Raw genomic sequence first — 15,553 nt, forward strand, 5'->3', positions numbered from 1 at the left:
TATAAAAGCTTTTCCTGCATAAATTGTATTCTATCTAGTCTCCGTAATATTTATTTTGATATGAGTTGATATAAGCCTTTTAACATAACCTATTCATACATTAATTATCTTTAGTGTTTTTTTTATTTTTCAATTTTTCCAATTTTTCAGAAATATTTTACTTCTTAGTTTAAAACCGAGTTCCTACGTACATGAACCTTTAAACCGGTAAAAAAGAACCCAGTTTTCCTCACTTTCCTTACTTTCAACTCCGACTCCTAATCATATACATTTACAAGTATATGATTGGCCCCATGAGAAAAGGTCCTTATGGCAATTTTTACACATTTTAAGTTTTTCATGCATTTTAATAGAGCAAGGTTAGAAGTTACCAAATATGACATTTTATGACTCTACGTCAACTCTAAGTATGTTTTTCCTTCATTTATATCGTTGATACTTTAACAGGTAAATAATGACGTCAAGTTACTTTCGTACGTCAAACGTCAAAAGTTTTCAGAGTGAACCCGCTTTTAACTTTTCGTCGTAACGTTAATAATGATAATGAATTTATATCACTGAATATTCCCAGAATTTTTTTTTTTATTTATTAAATCTTCCATTTTATATATTGTATATAATACAATAAAAAAAGTACTTCGTAATAAAAGTTTAGTATTTTCCATCAATGAAAGGAACTGTTTGTTTTATATTTCACTGTGCTAGGAGAACAAAACGACTTCTGTTCAATATCAATTACATTAATTTTGTAATATACAGTATACTTTCACAATAATAAACTATTTCTTCGTGTAAAGATTTGTTCAATTGAAAATCTTACAGAATTCATTTGAAAATCATTGCCCTCGATAAACGTAGGTCAAAGCTGTCAACTTTGTTGTTTTAATACAGTATAAAGATAAATCTTTCAAAATGTGCTGAAAATACTCCGAAATATTTCAAAAAATGTCCTCGGCAACAACAATGAACAAGATGCAACTGGGTTGTGAAAATTTGTGAATTCTTTTTTTTTCTTTTAAATATAAAGACAGAAAAAAATTGTGAATTGCAATTAATTACTATATACTCTGTACAAAAATTAAAGTGTTTTTTTTTTGTTTGTTTGTTTGTTTTTTTTGTTTTTTGTTTTGTTTTGTTTTTTTTTTTTGTAAAAACTAAAGAGTTTTATAGGAACATATATACCAAGTATATACAAATAGAGGGCAATTTATTTAACTGATTTATTAAAAACCATTCTACCTACTAGTGTTTATTTTCATTTTTTTTTTTAAACATCAATCCAAATTTCAAATGAAATATATTAATTTTGTCTTTTTTAAATTATAATATGAAATAGAATTTTCGATTAAATTATGAATAACTGTCTAATTTTTGGTTTCATATTGTGATCAATCGAGTGGCTTGCGTGATATTTTGCAGAATTACACCGCATAAAATTATCACACTAGACAGTTGATTGTTCATCGCCATGAAAAAATCTTAGAGTTATTCCTTATGTGTACATGTACATGATCTTGATGCAAATCCATGTGCTACTGTAAGTCCCGCTTCTGTCTTAATTTGTCCCGCCCCGTGCTTGATGTTTTAAAACGTGCCTATCGATGAACCGGTAGATTTATGTAGAATTAAAGTATTTTTACTATTTGTAATTCTATCTCGGACAAAGACATTGGAAATATAGATAGTAAATCATCAACTAGAAGTACTGTGAACACTGAGCTCACTAAATGATACCCCCCCCCCCATACTATGCATTATAATGGCAAAACACGAAATAAGTGTTAAACTAAAATATATATTAGGAGGTGCAAAATGGCATGATTTATAATAAATAATTATAATAAGTGAAAGTACTTCATTAACTTTTATTCAGTGGTATACGAGGAGTTGCGGGTTAGAGATGGGTACCCTTCAATATTATAGAAAGAATGGCGTTGCCCTTGTTTTGTAATCTAAATCAAGGAAAATCTGAAATATGTAACCGACCAAAAAGTAAAATAGGACCAGAGGTGTACAATCTTATGGCACTATGTAACAAAAAATCTGTGAAGTTTCATTAAAATTCATTCAGTGGTATAAGAGGAGATGGGGATAAGCGGTGGGTATAATAGAAGGAGGCACCGACATCCCGATCACTATATATATACCCCCCCCCGACTTTTCAAGCAGGGTATAATAATTATGCATGTAAATGCCTTGTTGTTTTCAATCATATAATACAGAAATTTTCCGTCAGGGGGTAAAAATTAAATAGGAAATTTGATATTTATACAATCAGTTAAATGCGACTAGTTCGCAATATTTCTTGACTGGCATAGTTGTTTTTTTTTGAAAATGACAGAATTTTACGAGGTGGCATGTAAAATATTTGTTATGCGATGAAGTGTGTAGAATCCTCACCTTATAGCGTTTTTTTAATATCATTGTTTTTGTTCTCTTATTTGTTTATCACGGGAATTATTTTACCAATAAATTATAAAAATAAAATCATTTCAATTACATTATTCAAGCAGGTTGGGTACCTAACCAATAAATGATATTATTATAATTTCAATAATAAAACGAGTAAAAAATTGATAATAGCACAGACGTCTGGTTTTTATCGTCAAAAAAATATTTAGTTGAGGATGGGATTTTTTCCGGATTTTTTTTTTTTTGGACCATAAAAACTTGATCATGTGGTAATAGAACCGTGCGGCGTTCATTGCTTTGATACTACATGTATATAAGACACGTATTGTACATGTTTTGATGACTTACATGTATGCTATGTATACGACTTAAATCTGCAGATATTCAAAGCTCTAATAATACTATTAAACTTTTTTAATATATTCCTGGAAATAAAAAGGTACACCTAAAACAGTAGAGATCTCTTTACATTACATGCATACGATATTCTGTTCCTTAAATGAATTCGATTTTTCATTGAAGTTTCATTTCTACATCCATAAACTGATTAAATATAAGATCTCTATCTCTCTCTCTCATCAAATTAAGACTCGAATGTAAACTTGATCTATCTTTTTTAATTTGAATAATTTTATTTCAAAAGGTAGTTTTTGTCTGTGATCACTATAATATTAATTGGAAGAAACAACAACAACGAGTTAAACATTTTTTTGTTGAAAAAATAATTTTAAAATTAAAGTCATTTGAATATTTTCATATCAAAAGGAGTAGAACGCATGTAACAGATTTTTTTAAATCAAAAGATTAGGTTCAATGTTGCATCTATTTCTTATTCTACAATTCTTTTTTTAAAGAATCTTAAGTTTCCAAAGTGTTAAAAAAATCCTTCTAAATGTTTTTCAACTACTTAGTAGAACGTTTGAACTGCTGATAAATAAGATTTTTAAAAAGTTTTTTAAATATATATTTCGGGAGCAAATTTCTATGAAGATGGTCAGTTAAAATGAAGAAAATAAATAAATGCCCCTCTCTGGTACCCCTTTAAAAAGTATTTCGATTATCAGAGTTATCTCTCCTGTTTTTATTTATAATTCTGAAAACAATTTCGCGTCTGTCACTTGCTCATTATTTTGCAAGATTCGGGAATCTTATGAGAATACTTTTAATCTCTGTTGTAAGAAATTTGTTCAGTTTCAAAATTGTTTTAGCATTAAAGCACTTTACAACAAAAAATATGGAAGATGCGCCGATGATTCTATGTTTACAAATGTTGAGAATGCTGGGGCGGATCTCATACAAGAAAACAATTTTCTTTCCAGAATTTTGATTAAATGCCCGTGCCTAACAGCTGACTTTAATTTTGTCTATACAGTATACAAAAAAATGCATTTATTCATCCATATTATTTAGAAAACACTTTGACTAAGCTTCAATATATATACATATAGGAAATGAATAGATCAGACACGTACGTATATATAGCTAGATGTAGTAAAGAAACTGGTCTCAAATAAAATTCTAAATACACCTACATCTAAATTAATACCAGCGGACCAGAAGATCCAAAGTAAAAAATCCTAATTAAATATATAAAATAAATGAAATTAAATTATTCTATAACGGTAACAATGTTCAAAAACCACGATAAAGTCTAGACGTGTCAAAACGTAAAACACGTGTAAAAAAAAAAAAAAATCTGCGACGACGCTCGCCGTCTGCAGCGTCACGTCTTTATGACGTTATTTCTCTGTTCTAGAAAAATTGCCATAAGGACCTTTTGTCATGGTGGCAATCATATAATATTTCATTTCAGTTAATTCTAGATGATAAGATATTTTTGTCTACAAATATTTTTTTAATTATTTAATTGACATATTCATTAAATATGAAGCAACTTATTATTCAATAAATAACACTTTTAGAGACAGGCCTAAGATAGAAATAGTACCGTTACATGTATATCAATAATTTTCCATTGACCAATAAAGAAAACAAGATTACATTCTTTAGGATTTTTATAATACAGTCACTTTTGATAAAAAATGCACATGTCTATCCGACTTGAGAGATATTGTCCTGTATTTCCAAAACTATCGTATTTCTCAACATGTTTGATTCATTTATTTGTTCGTACACAGGCACACTTTGTCCATCCATTAAATGCTCAGTATTATGTCGTACTTCAAATATTTTTTTATGTTTAAACAGCTTATGAAGATGGATAAGTACAAAACATAGCAATGAAAAAATAACAATAGAACCAACAGTAATGATTATCGTTGTCCATATCTTCTTCTTCGTAGATTCCTCGAGTAGTAAGTCTGTAAATGTTGATACTGTCACCTCTGCTTTGTTTTTTGTAACTACATCTATCACAGATAAGATACAAGAATTTAGAAACGATGTTATATTTCTAAATAACAGCAGAACATGAAGTCGTATGGTTATAATATACCATTATTCCAAGCACTTGAAGTGAGTAAAATATGCTTTGTCTTAAATGTCAACGAATTTTATGCAGTGCCATTTCAAGTACTTTGATCTATGAACTATGCTGTTATGGAAGTGCTTACCAAATAAATGACATTACAAAATTCAATTATCTCAAAGTCGGAGGATGTTCCGATCGATTAATCGGTCGAGAAATCAAGTATACATAAAGTGCAACATGAATGTTGCAGGATAACCAAGGAGATGAAAGATAAAAGTCGAGGTGTCAGCCGCATTTCTTTGAATTGGCAATAATCGTGGTAGAATCGTTCTTAATACACATTTTGATAACAACTTTTTTTTCAAGTAGCTTTATTTATAAAAATAGAAAATGTAGCTAAAATTGACGCAAGAAGTTCTATAACCTTCTGTGTACCATGATCACGAAACAGCGTGTACATTTATTTTTTTTTATTTAATAGATCGAAGAAAAAATAAAAAAAAAGAATATGAGAAAATACACGTACATGTACCATGTCTGAGAAATAAGCATTTATTATTTTCCCTGGCAAATGTCGCTTGATTTCAAATATAATGAAAGGGAAGTCTGAATCTTACTTTTCACTTAATTTACATTTTTTTTTTAAAATAAAGTACTTTCTTACAAAAACAAACTGTGTTCATTTCTGTTTAAACCCCATTTTGTTATCCCCGACTATGCAGTAATCCTTTACAAACATTTTGTATATAACATCCTACTTTCTCGCTTGCTGCAACAATTTAAACATAAAAGGTGAACGCAAAAATATTATCATATTTTTTTTTCATATACGTACATGACTTACATTTTGTGTTGCAACATTCGTAATGCTGTTATGAAGTACTGCAAGTGAATGTGCTATGCAATAATAAAGCATTCACCACAAATACCTGTTATGGATTTAAAGCATTCTCCTTTTACAAGATGACATTCACTACAGCCAGAGGGACATTTATAGTCACATCCGTCCCCGTAAAAACCTTTTGGACACTGATCGGAGCAGTTGATACCAACGTACCCTGGTTTACACTCTAAAAATATAGACACATTTCATGAAGACATTAAATCTTGAGGTAAAAAAGGTTATTCTTTATTATTACATGAGATCAGTACTTTGATTTATAGTATACTTACTTTCACACGTATTACTATCACTCTTCCAAAAATAATCAGCGCAGCATTTGCTTGTCCTGTTCCTCCTATGAATTGAAAACAATATTGAAACAATATGACAGGTACATGTAATACAAACATACTTCAGACTCTGAAACACTTTGAGCTAAAAAAAAATTAAGAAAACAACAGAAACACCAGACGAAAACACAGGGAAACCAGTATCAAAAAGAATTGCAGGGAACTGATTTATCTCTAATAACATTTTACATTTTTTAATGATATCTTTAGATATAAAAACGTGAAAGTGTCATTTTTCCGATTTTCTTTTTGTCTTTATAATATATGTTATGGAATAAAATGGAAATATTCTTACACTTCACTGCACTCCATTGCAGTTTCCCCAGAATGTACTTCATTGCAGAACAGTCTTGGTAAAACGAATGTCCAATAGCACAGAAAGATACTTCTCATATCTCCCGTTCTTAAATTTTAGTTGACACAGAATCATCTTCCGGTAGAAAAAATATTTCCTCATTGAAAATATTGAAACTATTAATTGAACTTCCGACAAATATATGTCAAACAATGTTAATGAGTTTGCGACTGTGTGCAAGTGAATAGGTTTACGCACATTACCGGAAATCAGACTTGTACTTAAATCAAACTGCATTATTATTTAGCTATCAAATAATGTAACGGCGTGTAAATAAAAGATAATGAAAAAATGACACAACCTTTGATTCATTATAATAAAGAATTATGTTACTTAACATTTAATTTAGGTAAAGTTTAATTTTACATATCACTATCTGTAATAAAGAATCCCCAATTGCTTACTCTTTGATTAAACACGATTCTTCCTTCAGAATTATTTACACATCTTTGAAAATCACAGCATTACTTTGTATTGTATGTTCCAAAATATCAATGGATCTCTCGATTTTAATAGAGACAAATTCTCTCTCTCTCTCTCTCTCTCTCTCTCTCTAAAATGCAAGAATAAAAAGAATAGTGATTGTATTCTAGTGTCTACATGTTATATGTAAAAACATCGTAATTTTTAAAACAATCTGCATCCTTTCTATAATGTGACTAAAAATAATTTAACCAAGCACCTAAAAGCGGAGCATACTCTCGCAAGAAGCATAGCACATCATAACATCGATCCTGATGCAAATTTCGTCACTTTCTTTTTGCCTAAAGGACTTACCTATAGACTCACAAACACACACATTGACGCACACGAGTGCATTACTACGACAGTTGATCAAAAAGTCGCGAAGTAATTGAATACATGTAACTTCTATAAAGCAAGTGATAAAGGGATTCAGAGATTAATTCTTTGAAGTAGTCCTCTCCGCTTCTACAACTTCTCTGTCCATATAAGAATCATGTGATCTGCGCGGTAACGTGACATGCTCTGAAGCGTTCTGTTACAGGACTAACAGATTTTTCCGAATTATATAATTTACCTTGCAAGTTATTTTTTGAAAGCAAAAACAGTCCATCTGTTAGAAATGAAAAAAAATGGCAATTCCCTAACAAAAAATACTATAGTTAATTATAGTTAACTATAGTTATACAGGGTTCTCCACATATGAAAATCTAACCATGGAGGAAGCTGCGCGAAGGCGAATTGTGACCCAAAACACAATGTGTGCTATTCTTCCTAATCTTGATTAATCAATGATTGGTTTTACAATTTTTTAAAACTTAACCACTTCACCACAAAACAATGGAATAACTAACACTTTCTAAAATAAAAAAAAATTATTATTATTAAATTTGAAAATCCTGACATGTATCTTACTTCACAAATATACCAAAATTTGCCCGAAACTGTACATGCTGTAGTAACCTTCTAAAGGAATTTAAGGAAAAAATGTTGATACAGTAAGTCAGTCAGAAATTAATAATTATATGAATTGTAACATGTTGTATGAAATGTTTCGTTTCACTATAACTAAAACTGATGAATGGGTAGTATTTTTAAGCTAGCACACAAAGGGACATTTGGACCAGTGTCCCTTTTTCTGAACCTTATATTTGTTTTAGATATTGCATTTTTCACCAAGTTTTTTTTCTCCACTTGCCCTGTGCTAAAGATAGCGCCACGCGACGTTTCATAACAACGGGAAGTAACTCTAAAACTATGAGTAAACCGGCGATTAAAACTTAGCATGCTAAGATGGCGATTGAGACGTAGGCCCTTTGCACATTTTATCAAAAACATAATAAAGTTAAAGCTTAAAAAAAAAACAGAGCATGGGAAATTGATTAACTGCAGAGGAATATGAAATTTTAACAGAGTATTTTTTCTGACACAGCATGCATGACGATTATCATGCCCGTAATTGTCATCTTTTATGAACCCGTTATATATCTAATCATGAAGTGAACATGTTGAAGTTCCTTACTATTATTTACATGTGTACAGGATATTAAACTCTCAATATAGTGACCATCTGATCAGCTGATTGATTCTCCATTGATTGTCACGCTTCACAGCAAAGTCGCTGATTAACGACGTGTTTCTTTAGCACAGTTCGGTTTCCTTCGAGGCATGCGAGGTGCATGGCAGTCGTAGTATAAACACAAATTAACTACTCAAGTCATTAAAAAAGTAAGACTGAAATGCAATAAAATTTAAGCATGGCGGCTGCCAATTTTAACCATGGCGCAGCTCGTTTAACCATGGCGTACAAAAATTTAACCATGGCGGGCCGCCATGGTAAAACCCCTTGTGGAGAACCCTGGTTATAACTTTGACACATTGAAAACTTTGATTTACTAAAGTGATAACTTTGACACTTTGAAAAACTTTGGCAAAACTTTGATACTTTGAAAAATTTTGATTCTTTGAAAAACTTTATCGAAAACTTTCAACTTTGAAAAACTTTAGTGAAAACTTTGACTCTTTCAATAACTTTATCGAAAACTTTGACACTTTCAAAAACTTTATTGAAAACTTTGAAAATTTGATAATAGTTAGTGAAAACTTTGCAATTTTAAAAAAAATTATCGAAAACTTGGACACATTAAAAAACTTTATCGAAAACTTGGACACTTTGAAAAACTTTAACGAAAAGTTTTACACTTTGAAAAACTTTGGCAAAAACTTTAACACTTTGAAAAACTTTGGCGAAAACTTTGACACTTTGAAAAACGTTGGCGAAAACTTTGACACTTTGAAAAACTTTGCAAAAACTTTGACACTTTGAAAAACGTTGGCGAGTACTTTGAAACTTTGAAAAACGTTGGCGAAAACTTTGACACTTTGAAAAACTTTTGCGAATACTTTGATACTTTGAAAAACTTTGGCGAATACTTTGACACTTTGATAAACTTTGGCGAAAACTTTGACACTTTGAAAATCTTTGGCAAACACTTTGACACTTTGAAAAACTTTGGCGAAAACTTTGACACTATGAAAAATTTTTGGCGAAAACTTTGACACTTTGATTAACTATAGTTAATTATAGTAAACTATAGTAAACTATAGTTAATTATAGTAAACTATATTTAACTATAGTTTTTTTTTGTTAGGGTTTTATGGGTGGATAAAGATATCTTTTTCCAGAATGAGCATGGTGACCATCATAACCCGATTCCTCTGTTTTTATTCAATGTGGATAAAGTATGGGTGCCTCCTTTTTATCATATCTGATATGTTGTCTAGAGTAAATGATATTTTAGAGATATAATAATTATACTTTTGTTACAATATACAGCTATTTTTTCTATAAGTATAAGTGGACAAGGAAATTTTTTGAAAAGGAAAGAAAAAAACATGTCCTCACATGGACTAGGAATATTGTAGTGACCTATAAGTCTGCGAGCTCAGCTACAGGCCAATACAGGGGCTCGGGAACCACGAGGTATCACTAAGTCAGTATCAGGTTGCAAACTCATTTATTATTAGATCGTACCAGGTTGTTTCGTACCACACTCCTCCCCCTCATAATTTTTAAGAGATGTACAATGCGTTATTATATTTATGAAATAGTCAGCTGGGCCAGAAAAATCAAGCCACTTTGACTATATACAAGTAAAACATCATCAGAAGGGAATAAAAGTCCATTTGGAACACATCCTGGAAGAAAAAGCATAATTATACAAATAAAAAAAACAACTATAAATTCTACAGAGGGAGGAGTGGATAAGAAGGAAAAGATATTCAAATACAAGTAATAATTCTAATTAGAATTTCCAATGACATAATGATTAATCGTCCAAAAGACAAAAAATCCTTCATCCATTTAGGTGCCTGTCGTTTTCGAGCGGGTCTTTGGCAGATCTCGATCATCTGATGATTCATTCTCATGTCCTTCATTGGTGAGGCTTACGGCATCATCTTCGTAAGAACTGGGCTGCGTTAATTCCTCCTGTACTTGATTTTGCAGTTTGGATTCCTTGTCATTGGGTTCTGGGTGAATAACTGAATGTCGTAGCCTTTTAAGCCATAAGGGCAGATCTCTGTCTTGACAAAGTTTTAATCTGTCATGGTGGACCACTTTGTTTTCCTTTTTCCCTTGGATTCTGTATAGCACATAATCTTATAAACAATGACAAAAGGGCCTATCCATGGCTTCCTGAACTTCTTCGATTGGCCTACTTTGGAAGAGGTATCCACAATATATACCACATCACCCACCTCATAGCTTCTTGTGTTTGATTTTATGTCATAGGTCCTCTTCTGACGGAGTTGTGCTTCCCCCAAGTTGTCCCTCGCAGCTTGATGACACACTGAGAGAGCCTCCTCCAAATTTTCCACATATCCTGTTGGTTTTTGTCCTAGTATCTTCCTTCCTAACATTATATCTAAAGGTTTAGAGACTTCTCTCCCCAGCATCATTCTGTTTGGTGTGAATCCTGTTTGTCGATTGACAGTGGCACGGAATGCCCCAGCTATTTGTTGGAGGTGTAGGTCCCAATCTTTCTGCTGTGAGATGTTTTCCATATAACATCGGATGGCTTGGAGAACAAGACGATTGTATCTTTCGACCTGTCCATTCGAGCAGGGCCTGTACGGGGTGGTTCTCGTCTTTGTTATCTGGAGTAGTTTACACACTTCCTGAAATAAGCGGCTCTCGAAATTTCTACCCTGGTCAGAGTGAACCTGGAGAGGGCACCCCAATCGAGATACAAAACCTTCCACAAATGATGTTGCTACTGTCTCTGCTTCTTGATCAGGCAGTGCATAACACTCTAACCACTTGGTGAATTGGTCGACTATCATTAAAATGTACTTGTTCCCTTTGCTGGACTCCACAAATGGACCCATCAGGTCAATATGAACTCCTTCTAAGGGTGCCCCAGCATGGTATTGGCCATGGCTTGCTTTGGCATGTATATTGGCTTTCTTGTTGACATTACATACTGGGCACGTTCGGACATAAGACTCGCAATCTGAACTCATTCCAAACCAGATATACTTTGATTTCACCTTCTGTAGGGTTTTCTGCTGTCCCATATGGCCTGCTAATTTGTTGTCATAAGATCCTTCCAGAACACAGTTTTGTAGTGACTTTGGGACCACAAGCAATAGTCGGGACATAGAGCCATCTAACCATTCATAGAAAAGGATACCATTCAAAATTCGTAGTTGCGATGAGCAGTTCCAAAAGTATTTTACAGCTCTACTGGAAAGGGACAGGTCCAGTTCAGTTGGAACATAGTTTTCTGTCTTCCATTTCATTAGAGTACTTGTGTTTAAATCTTGCATTTGTGCATCTCTGATTTCTTCATCTGTTAAGGCAGAAGCCCAGTTACATGCATCCTTGTCTATGGTGCTAGGTGTTTTCTTTGGTTTATCAGTTTCTTGAAAGGTCCTAACTGCTAGGGGGATTACATCATCAACATCCTCCTGGAAGCGTTCCCATTGAGCATACATCCGTCGACAGTAACTGCAGCCCCCACAAGGTAGTCTACTGACATCACAACCAGCATTGTAACAGTCACAGGACAGGTCATTTGTTGTTGACATTCTGGACAGGCCATCAGCGTTCTGGTGTTTCTTTCCACTTCGGTGCTGGATGGTAACATCATATTGTGATAACTCTTCTAGCCAGCGAGCTAGTTGCTCCTCAATATTTTTGAACCCAATTAACCATGCCAAACTGTTGTGGTCTGTCCGCAAAATGAAAGGTCTGCCCAGTAGATAGTATCGGTAGTGACGAGTAAATGCTACAACAGCTAGCAACTCCCTCCTAGTAACACAGTACTTCCGTTGAGTAGATGTCAAGGTCTTGCTGTTAAAACTGATTAAGACTTCCTTACCACACTGAATTTGGGACAGTTCTGCTCCAATAGCCATGTCCGAAGCATCTGTGTCCAATATGAACATGCCATCATCAGAGGGATATCCCAGAACTGCAGGGTTAGTCATTGCCTCTTTAAGGGAAATGAATGCCGTGTCCTTCTCTTTGTTCCAGATAAACTTTGTCTTCGGCCCTGTGAGAGTGTACAGAGGTGCTGCTATCTCCGCAAAACTCTTTATATGCTCTCTATGGTAGTTAACATACCCAAGAAATGCTTCAAGGTCCTTCTTGCATTTGGGTGTCGGCCATTCTGCCATACATTTCACACTCTCAGTAGTGATGCAGACCCCTTTTTCTGTAACCAAGCGACCAAGGAACTGAAGCTCCTTCCTGAAGAGATGACATTTTTTTGGTTTTAGTTTGAGGTTATGGGTCCTAAATCTTTCAAATACTGCTCTTAGATTTATTAAATGTTCCTCAAAATTCTAACCTAAGACTATGACATCGTCTAGGTAAGCAAGGCATTCTTTCCAGTTGAGACCTTGTAAAACTAACTGTATTACCCGTTGAAAGGTTGCAGGGCTATTGCATGTTCCAAATGGCATTCGTACAAATTCAAATAGGCCATACCTTGTGATGAATGCCAACTTGTGTCTATCATCAGGGTCTACCTCTATCTGATAATATCCCTGTGCCATGTCAAGCGTGCTCATAATGTTGTTTTTTCCAAGGGTGTCTAGACATCACTACTAAGTCAGAAACGTACTGACATTCCCATTTTTTACTGACAAACTTAGAAAATTACTGACAATGTGCTGTCGTTACTGTAAAACTTAGACAATTACTGACCTTTTTACTGCTGGTACTGATAAACTTAGAAAAGTGCTGACAATCTTAGTCAGTGCTGATAAACTTAGACAATTACTGACCCGTTTACTGTCCCTGCTGAAAAACTTAGACAAGTGCTGACATTTACTGATAATTACTGTCCCTATTGTTCTTGTTCTCGGGGAGGCTGCAGTGGTGTGAAAATGACTGTGTGTTATACTTTGCATTTAAAAACAATCTTTTTCTAATGTTTGATGAAAAAAAAATCCTAGGCAGTTATCATATTTTTAATCTAAATATGATTGATATCTGTAAAATAATTCAGAATATGATTTGAAATTAACTATGAGTAAATCAAGTTTGAAATTTATGTGTTGAATATATCTATCCCTGTTCAATTGAAGAATTAAAACTATTTAATCATCAAGTTAGTTTTCATCTATCTATTTCTTTGTACACAGATATCTGACTTTAATGTTGAGCCCCCCCCCCCCACCCGTTTTCACGATCGGAAAGTTGAATCAATTTTCCGGTTTCATTTGCTCATACGGGTTTCCCTATTGAACAGTACAGTGTTCCATATATAAACTTGTATTATGCCTTGTTAATTTTGTCACTTAAAACATTATTTCTAAATGAATGGTTGGTTGATCGATTACGCAGGGTTCAGTAGTACCCAATGTCTGTAAGTCCGAGACTAATAAATAATTATCAGACTAGTAATAAAAATTCATGTACTAGAGATTATAGTAATCTTACGGAAAATATTTATATTTACTAGGTCAGCGGTAAGACTAATATTAGCAGTAGCACCATTCTCATTTTTTTTTCTCTCTCCCTCTCTTTCTCTCTCTCTCTTAAAGATACAAACAGTATTGACAAGTACTCCGTTTATTCACCTTGCCAAGGGGGTTAGATCACTATTTAGTTTTTAAACTTATTCTTTAAGTATTTTTCAATCATGATTCAATTTTATCAAAAATATTACATGTTTTGTACCTTCCATTTTTCCCCTGTAGCTATCGGTGAATCGGAATAAATTAAATTTTATGTGCCGAAATTAAATTTCATCTCATTAAATTAGGTAGGCGTAGGGGTTGTTATATGATGTATACATAATAATAAGGCAGAAGACGGACTTGTCTAGTAAAATGTTTTATGAAGTAGTGAAAATTGGAAGTCATTAGTCTGTCGAACCAATGCTCACAAATATTTATTTCGAACCCTCTAGCATACATGTATAACCCCCCCCCCCCTTTGCACACACGTTACTTGAAAATAAAAATCTAGTATATCGGTACTTGAATATGATTTATAAAAATGTGTAAGTTTTTTGAATGATGCAAATTTCTTTGTCCATTTGATCAGTTTATACCCGTCCCGTAATCATTATTTATTTGATTCAGGTTTCATTACGATCTTTCCTTTTCATAAGATTAAGATTATTCGCTAACTGTAGGTGCCCACTATCTTCCGATTTACCATTCATCTCTCTCTCTCTCTCTCTCTCTCTCTCTCTCTCTCTCTCTCTCCCTCCTCTCTCTCTCTCTCTCACTCACTCCAAAAAATCAATATCGACCCAGGCAAAGTTAAAAATATATGTATAGTTAAACTCCGGCTGATATTTTTTTACTGTCATAATACTGCTGCATATGAATTGTGTTTGATTTTTAATTATTCTTAATTACTGATAAAAAGTTAAGGAAATATACTATGAACTATTTTTATGTGATTGATAATCAAACAAATTCCTTACTCCACTGTCCCACACACACACACTAACACGACTTAACAAAAAATATTTGGAACCAGTAATTTTTACAAAACTTTGGATGTAATGTACCCCTTCTTATATATTTATTTTTGATTAAATCTTAAAACAATTACTGCCCTTCCCCGGTTGGTTTTTACATCAATCTTCTTTTTCATTAATCGTTAATTTTATCTTACGTCGGTATATTAAAAAAATATTTAATGTAAGAAGAGGTTCAAGGATTGTAGATTTATATTACGTTTGTGTTGGTGTTGAATTTCTCAAATTCAAACTGTCTTGAAGAGTCGTAATGTTGCGTAACTAACTTCCAGTGAAATCCGGCGAGTGTTCTTCTGTTTAATACAGCGGTGACACCTATTGTCTTCTTTATCCGCTACCGTACACACTCGGATCGCCTCAGGCGATTTCTTCTACACACAGATGCTTCACAGAGTTTCCGATTGTATGTTGAATTATTATGTAATTTGGCTGGATACCAGCTAAACGACTTGAATAATTTTGGATGAATAAAAAGCACAGTGTTACTGTGGAATCATGATACTGGTTTCAATACCGAACAAACGTCGATTTATTAAGTTAATTAAATTTATTATGTGTTCTACTTTAATAAAATAAATAAGTACATGTTCATCGTTCTTCATTTAGTTCGCACGTGCCCCCCCCCCTCTTTTAATTTGAAAAGACAAAAAGAAA

General features: G+C 33.2%; 2 protein-coding genes across 2 annotated transcripts; both read right to left on the reverse strand.

Moving 5' to 3' along the window:
• Positions 1 to 5,680: 5,680 nt before the first annotated feature.
• On the reverse strand, positions 5,681 to 6,565 carry LOC134261020 (scavenger receptor class F member 1-like). The gene is made up of 3 exons (XM_062743513.1): positions 6,372 to 6,565; positions 6,017 to 6,081; positions 5,681 to 5,913 (listed from the first exon to the last, which is right to left on the reverse strand). Exons 1-3 carry the CDS (start codon positions 6,467 to 6,469, stop codon positions 5,741 to 5,743), a joined length of 336 nt encoding a protein of 111 aa, XP_062599497.1. The 5' UTR covers positions 6,470 to 6,565; the 3' UTR covers positions 5,681 to 5,740.
• Positions 6,566 to 10,257: 3,692 nt separating this feature from the next.
• LOC134261062 (uncharacterized) lies at positions 10,258 to 12,956 on the reverse strand. The gene is made up of 3 exons (XM_062743543.1): positions 12,889 to 12,956; positions 10,649 to 12,648; positions 10,258 to 10,553 (listed from the first exon to the last, which is right to left on the reverse strand). The coding sequence occupies exons 1-3, from the start codon at positions 12,954 to 12,956 to the stop codon at positions 10,258 to 10,260; spliced, it is 2,364 nt and encodes a 787-aa protein (XP_062599527.1).
• Positions 12,957 to 15,553: the final 2,597 nt, after the last annotated feature.

This window comes from Saccostrea cucullata, unplaced genomic scaffold (genome assembly GCF_032062105.1).
Source record: "Saccostrea cucullata isolate Sc308-1 unplaced genomic scaffold, CSIRO_AGI_Scuc_v1 ctg2081, whole genome shotgun sequence".
NCBI classification, from domain to species: Eukaryota; Metazoa; Mollusca; class Bivalvia; order Ostreida; family Ostreidae; genus Saccostrea; species Saccostrea cuccullata.

Excerpts from the sequence above, each read along its gene's own strand:
- LOC134261020 (XM_062743513.1), bottom strand. The coding sequence starts at position 6,469 with ATGAGAAGTATCTTTCTGTGCTATTGGACATTCGTTTTACCAAGACTG. Across the intron at positions 6,082-6,371 it reads GCAATGGAGTGCAGTGAAGT|GAGGAACAGGACAAGCAAAT; the intron begins GTAAGAATATTT and ends TTCAATTCATAG. Across the intron at positions 5,914-6,016 it reads TGATAGTAATACGTGTGAAA|AGTGTAAACCAGGGTACGTT; the intron begins GTAAGTATACTA and ends CTATATTTTTAG.
- LOC134261062 (XM_062743543.1), bottom strand. The coding sequence starts at position 12,956 with ATGGCACAGGGATATTATCAGATAGAGGTAGACCCTGATGATAGACAC. Across the intron at positions 12,649-12,888 it reads AAGTTGGCATTCATCACAAG|GAAGGAGCTTCAGTTCCTTG; the intron begins GTATGGCCTATT and ends TCATCTCTTCAG. Across the intron at positions 10,554-10,648 it reads CACAAGAAGCTATGAGGTGG|ATTATGTGCTATACAGAATC; the intron begins GTGATGTGGTAT and ends ATTGTTTATAAG.